This window comes from Mustelus asterias, chromosome 7 (genome assembly GCF_964213995.1).
Source record: "Mustelus asterias chromosome 7, sMusAst1.hap1.1, whole genome shotgun sequence".
Lineage (NCBI taxonomy): Eukaryota > Metazoa > Chordata > Chondrichthyes > Carcharhiniformes > Triakidae > Mustelus > Mustelus asterias.
In genome coordinates this window covers 75,908,669-75,922,253 of record NC_135807.1, presented here as the reverse complement: position 1 = coordinate 75,922,253, position 13,585 = coordinate 75,908,669, and the positions used below count along the sequence as shown (strand labels likewise).

Here is a 13,585-nt window from a genome sequence, read left to right as displayed (position 1 = left end):
GAGTTAGAAATGTGTTGAAGACTTGCTATTTGGATGTAAACATTTTAAATTATTAGTTCTACATTATTTGATTGTAAAATAAAACTTAAGGTGAAAGCAAACCAATGAAGTTGATCACGTAGTCTTAGCCTTAATTATACCATTATGATTATTTTTTACTTGAGTGGGCAGCAGTGTATCAACTAGTACTTTTTCTGAAGAGAGCCAGGGTAGATTATTAATCCTGAATGATATCCAGGATTAATAATGATAATACTACACGCACATTGACTTTTGGTTTATTAGAGAACTCTAAAAGCTATCTAGTCCCATTAACCACAATTAAGAGTGTAGGACAATGGTAAAGTCACAACAAAAGGCCAACATGCAATAGGCAAAGTCTCTCACAAACCACTTTCCTGACTCACACTGTAAAGGCCATTAAAATTGCATAACTCTTAACATCCAAGACAAAATCAGTATAAGTAAAAGGAAAAAAAATCTACTTTGTATTTTAAAAGTTTTTCTGCAACAATCAGGAAATCTGACAGTAAGTAGTTGTCTATTCTTCCTTTGACCATAAGGTGCTAATACCGATGGGGGTAAAATGGTTTAAGTTGGCCATAGTGATTAATAGTATGCAAAACTCTCAACTTCAGATTATAAGCTTATGTCTGAAGGGAAAATACAGACCCAATAAAACCTTGGCACCGTTATGATCCAGTTATGGAACGTTAACATTTAAAGAACTAAACCAAACACCCAACACTCAGTAATTAACTGACAGAACTACGTCACAACATTTCAGGACTTTACACAAAAACAAACTTAATTGTATATAAAACAAAATTAAACAAGGCAAGCACTATTACCTTAACACTATATTATACAGGCTTATTTTATAAAGTTTTACTTGTTCCTCTGCTGCCCACCACCCCCCCATCTACCTCCCCCCCCCCCACCCCCCCGGGCACACACAAACTCAGCCAGTCACACAAGTTATTTCACACAATCTTGAAGGGTTCATGCACTTATTTAGGGACTAATGCAGACATTCCAAAGCCGTCTGGAGGTCACTTTGATTTTTTTTCAGTGTTCCAGCTATTCTCCAAGGTGGGATTGAATGGGGGTCCTTCCATTCTGGCTACATTGATTCTCCACCTTTTCTTTACAGACCATGACTATGGATGCCTCAGCTCTATGTTTGTGTTGCCGGCAAATAGACCACCTTTTCAGAGTTTTCCAAGCTAACTCTAACTGCTTCCTGCTACAAGACTCTGTGAGGACCACTGTAGATTTCTTCCACCAGCTGCAAAGTAGACTAAATTTTCCAGATGCTTTTCCCTTCATGAATTCCAAACTAAGCTTGAGCCTCGCCTGCAACTAAACTATTATTTTCTTTGCATAAAATGCAGGCCTGACTAACAATTATTTCCCTTGGCTGTCCCAATTCAGTGAGCTACAGTCTACTGCTAGACCAAAGCTGCAACTGCCTCTATTTACTCCCCAAACTAAATGCTTAATTCTGTCAGCAAACATCACAGATAAATTAAACAAAGAAATTTTCTACCTCCACATCCCATCTCCTTGACAATTGTCATGCTTTGGGATCCTCTCAAATGGAAAAGTAAATTAACTAATTTTACCTTCTATGCTCCTCTGATGCTGTACCCAATGATCTTCCATAGGATGTGGACATCGCTGGCAGGGCCAGCACTGACTGCCCATCCCCAATTGTCCCTTGAACTGAGCAGCTTGCTCAGTCATTTCAGAGGGAAGTTAAGAGTCAACCACATTACTGTGGGTCTGAAGTCACATGGGTGGCTAGACCAGGTAGGGATGGCAGATTTCCAAATAATTTATAGTGTTAATGATGTTTTATGACCCTTTCTGCAAGTTTCCTGGGTCCACAAGGAAACTCCATGTTTACAAAACTGCATTTCATCTGACTCTACAACCATAATTTAAATCTTAAATTTAAGTAAGAGCAGACCTTCTAGTCTGTTAACTAAAATAGAAGACCACCTATTGTTTATCACTTTTGCAACTCTATGACCTCAGGTTACCTTTTAACTCCAATGATTTTAGGTTATCTTAATTCCAAATTTGTTTAAATTGCATTGACTTCAGAGTCGATTAGCAGTTTCTCACTCAGATGCCCCCATTTATCTATGAAATGTTAATTCATAAAAGTAAAATTTATATTCTGAAATATAAACCGGATCTTCGCAACAATACAGTGAAAATAGTTTGTCAGACTGTGTCTCAATGAATATATACAGCAGGTTTTGAAGCAGGGTTTTAAAAACATGGACATGAAACCATTTAATAATATAGAAAATAAAACTTATTTTTGACCGGAAAGCTTTGGCTGCCAGCCATGCTCAACTAAAAAAAGAAATTCTCATTAGTTACTGTTTGCATGACTTTGCTGTGTGCAAATTGGCTGTTTTGTTTGCCTACAAAACACAACCGCACTTTAGAAGCAAATTATTGGTTGTAAAGTGCTCCGAAACATAATACTTTGTTTCTTTGGTAATCTTTCCAGTAAACCTTCATCTGCATGCATCTAGTATATCATTCATAATGGAAGTTGTTATAGGGTTAGTCTTTGAAATATTGTACTGACTATAAAAAAATCACAACTACCTCGTCTTTGTGAAATGCGACAGAACATAAATCAAAGTTTGACATTTCACCACTGTCCAAAAAACAACTTTGCTGCTCAAGATTTGTACCACTGCAATGCAATCTGAGCAATGTTCTAATTATATTTATTACTGCAACATGTTTGTTCAAATGTATTATGTCACAGTACATTGACACTACATGCAACCACATCTTTCACAAAATTGACTAGAAGTCTTATTATTGTGATTATGTTCGATTCCAATTAACTAACTAACAGGAGTATGTTATTCACAAATGACATACCATTGCAGAAAGCACAAAGGTCCTATTGTTGTGTGGTAAATTACAAAACACACTCTCAGGATTTAAAAATATGATTGATCTTGAACCATTAACAAAAGTACCCAGATCTTTTCCAGAGCACAGATTGGCTGCCCTTTTCTAATGTTTTCCTTACCAGTAATAATGTAACAATTTTTTTATTATTGACACTGTAACCATCATGAAACTTCCAAAAATATGACAGAACAGTCTATATAATTGTTTTTGTCCCAGAGATGAGAATTAGTATTCAAATTTACCAATTCAAAACTTCAAAACTGAAAATCAGGCAATTCACCAACAATTTCAACCTCTTTAAAGCACCACCATAACTAGTCTTACTTATAAAAAACTATTCCTGAAATAGATCGAATATTCAACACACATTAAACAAGGAGGATTTTGAGAAATAACTTGCAGCAAAACTCATGATCTTTACTAGCCACAAGTCAATAATATTCTGGAGAAAAAATAAAACTAGAAAGAAAACAGGAAAAACAAAAAAAAACACCAATGGAAACAAACGACACATTTATCTGATGTGACATTTTGGCTGTTGCTCTTCTATAAATGTCGGTGTTTGCACATTTTAATTACTAAAACAGCATGTACACAGCACTGGGTGATTGTAATTTTCCCGGACGAACTGCTGACTCTGTAAATACTCGCTGAATAAAGCGGACACCCAGGCATCGCGTTCAGAAGTGTTTGACAAACACTTTTATACCCCTGCCCCTAAAGGGAAAGTGCCACCATTTCGTCAGGAGGGTATTGAGCTTTAAAAGCAGCCCACTCCAGCAGGTTGTGCAATTATAAGCAAAGGAAAGATATTGCCCGTTATTTCACAGAGGCAGAGTCCCTTTAAAAGACAATCCAATTGACTTGTAGCCGTGCTGCTGAAACACGCGTGCGCGCTTCCACACACAGCATCAATCCCCACAGCCCAGCAATTTCACTGAAGGGACTCTCTCTGCACTTTGTACTTGCTGCTGGCTTCTTCCAATCCACTTACCGCAGAAATGCCCCTTTTTAATAAAAAGCTGGCTTCCCCGCAGGCTCTTGGGCCAAGTTATTCTGTAGATGGCCACAAAGGGTTTTTAAAACCAAAGATGGGAAAATCTAACGAAATGATATGTAGCTCAGCGACACTGGAAGTGCAGGGGCAGGAGAAAGCTTTACTCAGCAAAGTCCCGTTTCTCCACTGATGGAAACGTTCCCCGTGTCTCCCTGACATGTCTGTCTCTCTGACAAAACGACAAGTTCACAGCGCCTGGCCAGGGAGATATTTCGCATCTTTTGTTTGAAAGTGATTTGTTAACCTAATGAAGTTTAACATGGCAACTCCGGCCAGAAAGAAAATGAACTAATTCCTGCACGATCCAGGAACCATTCCCATTTCCTACTTTAAATGTCACTTCATTTGTAAAGCACCATGATCAGTTTACACTGCCAGGTTTCTGATAAGACTGTCCAGTGATAAGAATCCCCACATAATATGCAACCTCGTTTAAGGCGGCCTGCCCAGTACTTTTAGAGAAACATGGCATTAGATTTTAACAGCTCACATATTTAACAAAAGCACCCCCTTCTCTGTTAAGAATTCGCTGCACATTACATGGAAGCAACCCCAATATTCCTCACTGATTTCTTGCATTTTTTTTGTGGGTTACCCGTTTCCAATTTGACATCTGGAGTAACTCCAGCTCCCACCACCTCCTCCAGTTCACCTGCCACTCCTCATGTGCCGCCTTCTCGCCCATTTCAAATGTGACAATAAATCAGGCTCACCTCGAACAGAGGACCTATCTTGTTCTGCTCCAGGTAGCTTTGAATTCGAGACTGCTGAGACGCCATCCAAAATATCTTCCCCTGCCTCTGGCTGGGGAACAAATGCTGATTTTATTTTTTTAAATGATGTACAAAAATTGCAAAAGAGAGAAAAAAATGAAAGAATAACTTTCTTTTACTGCATGCCTAATGTTTCCCCGAATGTAAGTAGCGGCTGCTACGCTTTGGGTGACAGTATGTCTGTGTTGAAGTTGGGGAAGCCGGGGAGCTCCTCGAGCTTGTCTCTCTCAGCCTCAAGTTGTTAGTTGCTGTTCCCTGGCAAACACAAGGCGTTGCGTCTCCCGGCTGCTCCCTAGCGACGGCAGTGTGGAGAGAGTCACCCTGCTCATTGGCCAAAGAGCCGCTCACTCAGCACACAGTCCGGGCTGGAGAATGAAGACTTGTCCAATCGGCGGACACCCTGTCCCCGCCTCCTGAATGTGTCCATTGGCTGCCAACAGCACCAATACCGCCCTTGGCTTTGGAGTGAGGGAGAGAAACTGGGCAAGAGGAAAGTTGATATATCATCCAATTTATTTCCCTTTAAGTAATATTTGTTGTCCGCCCGATGAATTATTGATGGTTGGTATAAGCAGTAAGCACATGATTATGTTACATAAAGCTGGAAGGACTGCGCTTTCCTGTAAGGTTTGCGAAGTTGAACACAACGTCGTTTTCTCAGGTTTCAGACATTTGCAAACGGCCAACCCCTGGTTTTTTGGGACAGACTACTGGAATGTTCCATTCTATCCTCCAAAATCTTCCTTCACTCAACAAAAATAACACAATACCTATAGTATAAGAGTTAGCTTAGGTCCAAGCAGAATTTTGCAAATATCTTCCACACACACTGCCCTTTGTATCAATTATTTATTTATCAGTGTCATAAGTAGGTTTACATTAACACTGCAATGACGTTACTGTGAAAATCCCTTAGTTGCCACACTCCGGTGCCTGTTCGCGTACACTGAGGAAGAATTTAGCATGGCCAATGCACCGAACCAACACGTCTTTCAGATTGAGAGAGGAAACTGGAGCACAGACAGTGACCCAAGCTGGGAATCGAACCCAGGTCCTTGGCGCTGTGAGACAGCAGTGCTAACCACTGTGCCATATTTTATTAGCAGTAGTTTTCACACAGGTGAGAAATCTTTCTAACAGACTAACACTAATAACAAGAATTGCCATTTCTGCTCCAGTGTAAGGAAACACACAAGGATTTAGAGCCATTTCATCCGTGCCAAAGAGCACAAAATCTGCAGCAACTAAGAAGTCTCACAACACCAGGTTAAAGTCCAACAGGTTTATTTGATAGTACGAGATTTCAGAGCGCTGCTCCTTCATCACTCACCTGATGAAGGGGCAGCGCTCCGAAAGCTCATGCTACCAAATAAACCGGTTGGACTTTAACTTGGTGTTGTCATAGAATCCTACAGTGCAGAAGGAGGCCATTCAGCCCATTGAGCCTGCACTGACCACAATCCCAGCCAGACCCTATCCCCATAACCTCATGCATTTACTAGTTCCCCTGACATTAAGGGGCAATTTAACATGGCCAATCCCCTTAGCCCGCACATCTTTGGACAGTGGGAGGAAACTAAAGCACCCAAAGGAAACCCACACAAACGCGGGGAGAATGTGCAAACAGCGGCATAGTGGTCAGCACTGCTGCCTCACAGCATCAGGGGCCCGGGTTCAATTCCAGCCTCCGGTCACTGTCTGTGTGGAGTTTGCACATTCTCCCCATGTGTGCGTGGGTTTCCTCCGGGTGTTCCGGTTTCCTTCCACAATCTTTGGATTTGGCAATTGGCAATCTTTGGCAATTTAGTATGGCCAATCAACCTAACCCACAATCTTAGTGGGATCCTAGTGTCAGTGGGATTAGCAGGGTAAATATGTGGCGTTACGGGAATAGGGCCTGGGAGGGATTGTGGTCAGTGCAGACTCGATGGACCAAATGGCTTCCTTCTGCACTGTAGGGATTCTATTATTCCCCACAGACAGTGACCCAAGCCGGGAATCGAACCCGGATCCCTGGCACTGTGAGGCAGCAGTGCTAACCATTGTGCCACCATGCCACTCACGTGTTGTGAGACTTCTTACTGTGCCCACCCCAGTCCAATGCCGGCATCTCCACTTCATTGCAGCAATTAAAGCAGACAAGGCTGGCTGCAGTACTATAATTGATGCCAAAATGGAAAAATATTAACTACTTCCAGATGACACTTTTTAAATGCATATTTAAACTATCCTTATATTAGCTTAATCATTGAGATCAACCAATCAATAATTTTCAACTGAAATACAAATTTAAATACTGCATATGGTGGAAATCAGAAACATAAACTGAAAATGTTTGAAACAGTCTGACAGCACCCATAAAGGAATAATTTTCACAGTTCAAATATAGCCTTACATCAGAATCAGAAGATGCAGATTAATTGCTGTCTAAGTGGATACAGGAAGAGGGAAAGGAGAGAATACATCGTACACAAGAAAATAATGATGTATAAAGTGATTATGTGGCGAATTGGAGATGGTTAACTTACTACATAATAGCGTAGGGATAAAGGAGGAATGATGTGAGAAATTAGAGACATTAAATAACATACAAGGTATGTGTGAATATTTGAAAGCTTTGAGAGGGAAAGCATGGTAACCTTTCAAAGTGGAATAGGTTCCAATGGCCCAAGCATTTGATGGGATAACACGGTGGATCTATACCATAGGTTCATGTCACTCCTCCAATCGTCCACCAATACCCATCCACTACATCAATTTGCAATCTTCTAAATTGCTGGTATGGTCACCTTAATTTACTATCAACTGTTGACAGGGAGAAAGTGGGAGCTGTGGTTACTGAAGTCATGTTACAGCCAGATAGCTGCAAAGTGGTGCAGACACAATGGACCAAATGGCCCACTTCCGCGCCGTAATAATTCTGTGAAATAGAATCATAGGATACCTACAGTGCAGGAGGCCATTTGACCCATCGAGTCTGCACTGACCACAATCCCACCCAGCCCCTATTCCCACAGCCCCAGGTTTTTACCCCATTAGTCCCCCTGACACTGTGGCAATTTAGCATGGCCAATCAACCTGCTCCACACATCTTTCGACTGTGGGAGGAAACCGGAGCACCCGGAGGAAACCCACGCAGGCACAGGGAGAACGTGCAAACTCCACACAGTGACCCAAGCCGGGAATCGAACTCGGTTTTCTGGCACTGTGAGGCAGCAGTGCTACGTACTGTGCCACCGTGCCACCCCCGAGAGAAGCCATTTGCTGTTAAAATTGCTGAAAAGTGCCAAGTTCATAGGTCAGGATTTTCTGCCCCCATTGGTGGGAGGAGCTGGGGGGGGGGGGGGGGGAGGTCATAGTAGAAACTATCACGAAATGGTCAACATCGGTCATACGTTATCGTGAAACCAGTTTACTTCACTCAAAGGTGTTTCCCACCGTGGCCCACCAACAACATTTGCAATTGATTATAAGCTCTGCTTGCCAGAATCATCCCCTCACGCTTGATCATATGGGCATTTTGACACGCAATTAGAATGACTTGTTTCATTATGGTACATAAGCGATGTGTACCTGGCGACCTGAACTTTATTCGTAATTGAGGTTAATTCACAACCTTGAATTGCAGGCAGCACCACATCACTTTTTGGGGGTGGTGATTCTCAAAGGCCAGGCCAGCAGAGGCTAGCTTTTCAAGGGCTAGGCCAGTCATGAGGTAGTGGGGTGGACCTGGACTCCGGCAATGGACAGGGCTGCAAGGTTAGGGCTGTGCTGGGGAAGGGGACAACAGACCACAGGCAGGAGAAGAGGCTGCAGGGCCAGGACTGTACTGAGGAAATCATAGAATGAGGAAGGGGGGTAAACCTCTTTAGGCAGGAAAAGGGGCTGCAGGGCTACAACTGCACTGGGGGATACAAGTGGGGAAGATTACACTCAGACACATAACTGGATAGAGGCTGTGGGGGTGTTAGTATCCTCAGCACTAGAGAGGGAGAGAGAATGTTGCAGATTAACATAAGTCACTTTGGACCTGGACGGAAGGAGCACTGAATGAGGTTGTACTTCAATTTACATTGTTGAGCTTGCAAAGACTTCCTTGCCCCAGTCCAGGGAGGGGGAGGGCATGCCGGTCTCAGTCGTGTTCAGCATGTTGTACACAGGGCACGGAACATCCCAAAGGTCAGCAGGGTGTCTGCCACACCTGGTACGCTCAGTCAGGGGAGACATCTGGAACCTACAGATGGGGAAAAGACATTATGGGAGTACCTGAGGATGAGGGGGGGGGGGGGCTGCTAAATGGTTAATTTAAGTGGGGTCAAGATGGGGAGGGGTGAGCTCCATACAGGACATCCATCTCGAAATGTTAAGAGTTAACAAATGGATATCCAGCTCAGTCACAATGGGATTAAGGAATACAGGGGGAGGATTGGGAGATCTTGGATAGAGGAAAATCTGAACAATATGTTGCTGAACATTAAGGTGATGAGAGGGCTTTCCATACTCACACAGGAGGGGTCCAAGCTGGTCTTCCAACCTGCAGCAATGGCACAGTACAAAATTAAAATGGGGAGAAGCACTGCTGATGAGGGTCGATTGGAGGGCACACATTGGAGGCTGGGGGGCGAAGGGGTTATCACAGAGGCATCCAACTGAATTGTGCATTCCCAAATGAGACATGTTAAGAGAGTTCACTGACAGGAATCAGGGAAGTGAAGCAATGAGGCCTGCTCATGCGAGACTAATACTGCTAAATGGCACTAATCGATCTCCATGTTTTAATCCCTTTTTCGCAGCATGGAAATTCCCCAGAGTCATAATGAGCAACTGGGAGACTGAACAAATTTCTGAAGGCTGTCAGAAAGTTGGTGCTAAAAGTTGGTTCACAGAAGAGAAGCCTCAGCTTCCCTCAAATAGTCTAATTTTCTGACTAAGTATTCACCCTCATGTTGTTTCCATACTCACACAGGAGGGGTCCAAGCTGGTCTTCCAACCTGCAGCAATGGCACAGTACAAAATTAAAATGGGGAGAAGCACTGCTGATGAGGGTCGATTGGAGGGCACAGTGAATGAGGATCCCAGCGCCTGGCTGAAAGCAGCACATCCAAGCACCTGGACAAAGCAATGTCACAACAGTCAGTCATGTTGGGCAAGGGTGTGGGGACTTCGATACATGCCTCGCACTGGCAATCATTTCAGGGGCAAATGGTTGTTAACATGGGAAAAAAGCCCTTGAACACACATTCATTGACAAGCCCTTTACAGAAAGAGGACCTTTGGAGACTAATGCCTGTTTCTCACTGATACTGCAGAGAGATCAACAAGATGGAGCTTGCATTTATTGCTCTCTGCATAATCATATACAGGCAGGAGAGGAGAAGGAGAAGATTGTGACAGGGGTGCCTAGTCTGCCAAAGTGAGCAGCAAACCCTCAAGACCAACCACCAGCGGAGCCCTCTGGATGCAGAGGATGAGGCACAGAGATGTCATGTCATGCTCACAAGACCCGGGTCTACAGAGCTTGCATCTCTTATCTGCCAGTGAACAGGAGACAGTTTCGCTGCTGGCTCTGCATGTTCAGGGACATGGTTACTCACGTTTGTTACATTCTCCAGGAATCGACACTACAGGGATTGGGAGGGCATCCATTGCCAGTGGCTGTGAAAGTAACAGTCGCTCTGAATTCCTACACCAGTGGCTTTCTCCAGACCTCCGCTGGGGATCTCTGTGACATCTCTTCAGCGTCCATGCACAAATCCATTCAACAAGTCACAGATGCCCTTTTTGCCAAGGGCCACAATTGCGTCAACATCGACAGAGATCAAACAAGCCTGGACGCCAGAGCACTGGACTTTGCTGAGATTTCCGGATTCCCACAAGTGCAGGGAGCCATTGACTACATTAATGTAGCTATAAAAGCTCCATGGCAACAAACACTCATACATAAACTGGAAAGACTACCACTCACTCAGCGTATTGCTTGTCTGTAATCACAAGAAAGATCTCATGCAGGTTTGTGCCAAATACTCAGGAAGCATCTGGGAGGCAATGGCCTCGAGATATTACCGCTAGACGATTAATCCAGAACATCAGCTAATGTTTTGGGGACTGGGGTTCGAATCCTGCCACAGCAGATGGTGGAATTTGAATTCAATAAAAAATATCTGGAATTAAGAATCTACTGATGATCATGTCAATTGTCAGAAAAACCCATTTGGTTCACTAATGTCCTTTAAGGAACAAAATTTGCCGTCTTTACCTGCTCTGACCGACATGTGACTCCGGAACCACGGCAATGCGGTTGCCTCTCAACTGTCCGACAAGGACAACTAAGGATGGGCAATAAATGCTGGCCAGCCAACGACACCCATGTCCCATGAATGAATATTTTTTAAAAATTCATACATCTTGTGTAGATCACAGATCCTGGACATCTTCAAGGGACCACAGAGGATACAGGTCTGTTTCTTCAGTGACAAAGGGCAAAGGACGTGGCTGATGATGCCCATGCTGTGGTCTCATACTCCTGCAGAGAGAAGTTATAATGAGGCACATGCTGCTAGCTGACCATTGGTGGAGCACATCACAGGTATCCTAAAGATGTGATTCCGATACCCAGACAGAACTAGTGGAGAACCTCAGTACAGTCTCCAGAGGGTCTCATGGATCAGAGTGTTTTGCTATTTGCTGTACAACCTCGCGCAGCAAAGGGGGGAAGACTTGCCAGATTACGAGATAGAGGAGCTGCTGTTTCCTCCAATGAGAAAAACCTTGAAGGAGATGAGGGTGTTGAGTTTGAGGAAGCTGAGGCTACAGGGGATGAGGCCATAGCACGGGCCTGAGAAGGCAGGTGGGCACATGAGGCCCTCATTACCGCCAGATTCCACTAAGAGAATGACGAGTTGCAGGAGTACCATCTTAAACAAGTGCCCAGCGTCATGAGCCAACATGAACACCAGCATTGCTATATCTCTCAATTCAACCATGCACTTCAATATGAGAATGAATATTGCACATCAGGCTCATATTGCCCTGGTCTCTTGCTGAGATGAGGTACTAATAGGAGGAGGGAGTCCTGACATCATACATTAGAAGGTGCTGCCTCTTCAAGAGTCTCTCCAGCATTCCAGTCACAATGGCACTCCAAAAGAGGCAGGAGCTGTTGTGTGATCTTCAGTGGACTTGGAGCTGTTCGCCTTCAATCTGACAAGACGCCTCTCAGAGATCCATCTGAAGCAACAGAAAACACACTGTATAACATCGATGGTGAATTAGATCATTCTCACTCAGGTCAGGGCAGCCGATGACATTCTGCTGCTGTGAATCTGTTGTGCATTCTTCCAAAATGCACTGACATCTGACACTCATTTTGGGATGAGCCACATTTATCCTCACCATAATAAGATGTGGACCACCTGGCCATGACAACATCAAACACTTGTTTGCCAGAAATTAAAATGCCTCCTTCAAACTGACATTGTGCCTTTATGGCTAACCCTGGCCTTGACGAGTCCAAAATGCTCATACACCACGAAGCCCTCAATGGAATGCTCCGTTGCTAATAAAGAGCACACCTCTGCTTCTGTACATCTCGCTCCAACCCATTGCTCCCCTCCACATGGTCTGAAGCAGAGTTTCTCAAACTTTTCTGGGCACAGAATCCTTTTGCACTCCCAAGAGCATAGAGCGAATCCTGTTCTTACTATGTTGACGAAATCGGTACGAAAAAGAAAACTGCGTAGAAGTCTTTTTGATCTATATGTTTGCATTTATCATTAAATGTTATTTTGTTCAATAAAGCACTTATGTCTGACCCCACTATCCTCCTCTCCCCATAGCATTTTCTCCAAAGGCCCTCTCCCCTTCTGATTCACCTATGCACCACCGCCCACTCTGCTTTCTGCCACCCGCCAATCACTGCGCTTTCGCTCTGCCGCTGCCCTCACTCCACCATTGTCTAAACTCCACCGCTGCCTTCACTCCATCAATGGGCCTTTACTCCACCATATCCAACACAGAGTGAAAACCGCCTCTTATTGGACAAGCTGTAAGGACAGTTTTTTCAATTTTCAGCTGTTGCTCCCATCGAACCCTCTGGAAGGCTCCCACAGAACCTGAGGGTATTCCAGTTTGGGAAAACAGGTCTAACGCAATGATGTTTGTTTCCAGAGCATGCTCAAAGGCTGTATTGCCCATCAGAAATCACCATTTGGAATTAGAATCAGTGATCTGTGCAAGTGCTGAAGTGAAGGGACACACAGTACTGCAGCCCTACTTTGTGACAAGAACCTTGTCCCCACAGTAAACACAATTACAGAGTGAGAGATGGGTAAAAGTTGGACATTTGTGTGCTAGGACAAAAGTGTGGCTGAGCTTCATCACCTCAAGGTGGCAAGTTTCTCCCACTTTAGTACACTCAAAGCCAAACGTGCAGTTAGTTGGCTGATGGAAGTGCACACAAACTCTGAGTATGGGTGCATAGCATGAAAACCCTGCAGGGGGAACATGGAGTTGCACAATATATGAGCCATCCCCATGTATGAACACAACCCTCCTTGAAACTACACTTTCACCTTTCAAAAATGCAGATGAAATAGGAGAATACCTCTGTTTCAATCTTACACAGCCAAGAATAAACATGACATGACCCTGCAAAGCACCTGAACCACACTTAACATTAAGGTCGAGAATGATCTGTGTTTCCCACGTGTGCATAATTAATGAGGTAGGAAGTGGACGATACCCTCGCCACTGCAGCCGGCAGGAAAAACACAACTCTTCAAGTCCACTCCTGCACTTAGTGCAATAC

At 43.8% G+C, this 13,585-nt stretch overlaps 1 protein-coding gene across 1 annotated transcript in view; it reads right to left on the bottom strand.

Moving 5' to 3' along the window:
* c7h8orf34 (chromosome 7 C8orf34 homolog) overlaps positions 1 to 4,804 on the bottom strand; it is a 408,768-nt gene extending 403,964 nt beyond the window's left edge. Inside the window, exon 1 of the mRNA XM_078217096.1 lies at positions 4,720 to 4,804. Within this exon, the coding sequence (XP_078073222.1) occupies positions 4,720 to 4,785 (66 nt within the window). The 5' untranslated portion in view covers positions 4,786 to 4,804. The remainder of the gene's footprint in view (positions 1 to 4,719) is intronic.
* Between the last annotated feature and the right edge of the window lie 8,781 nt (positions 4,805 to 13,585).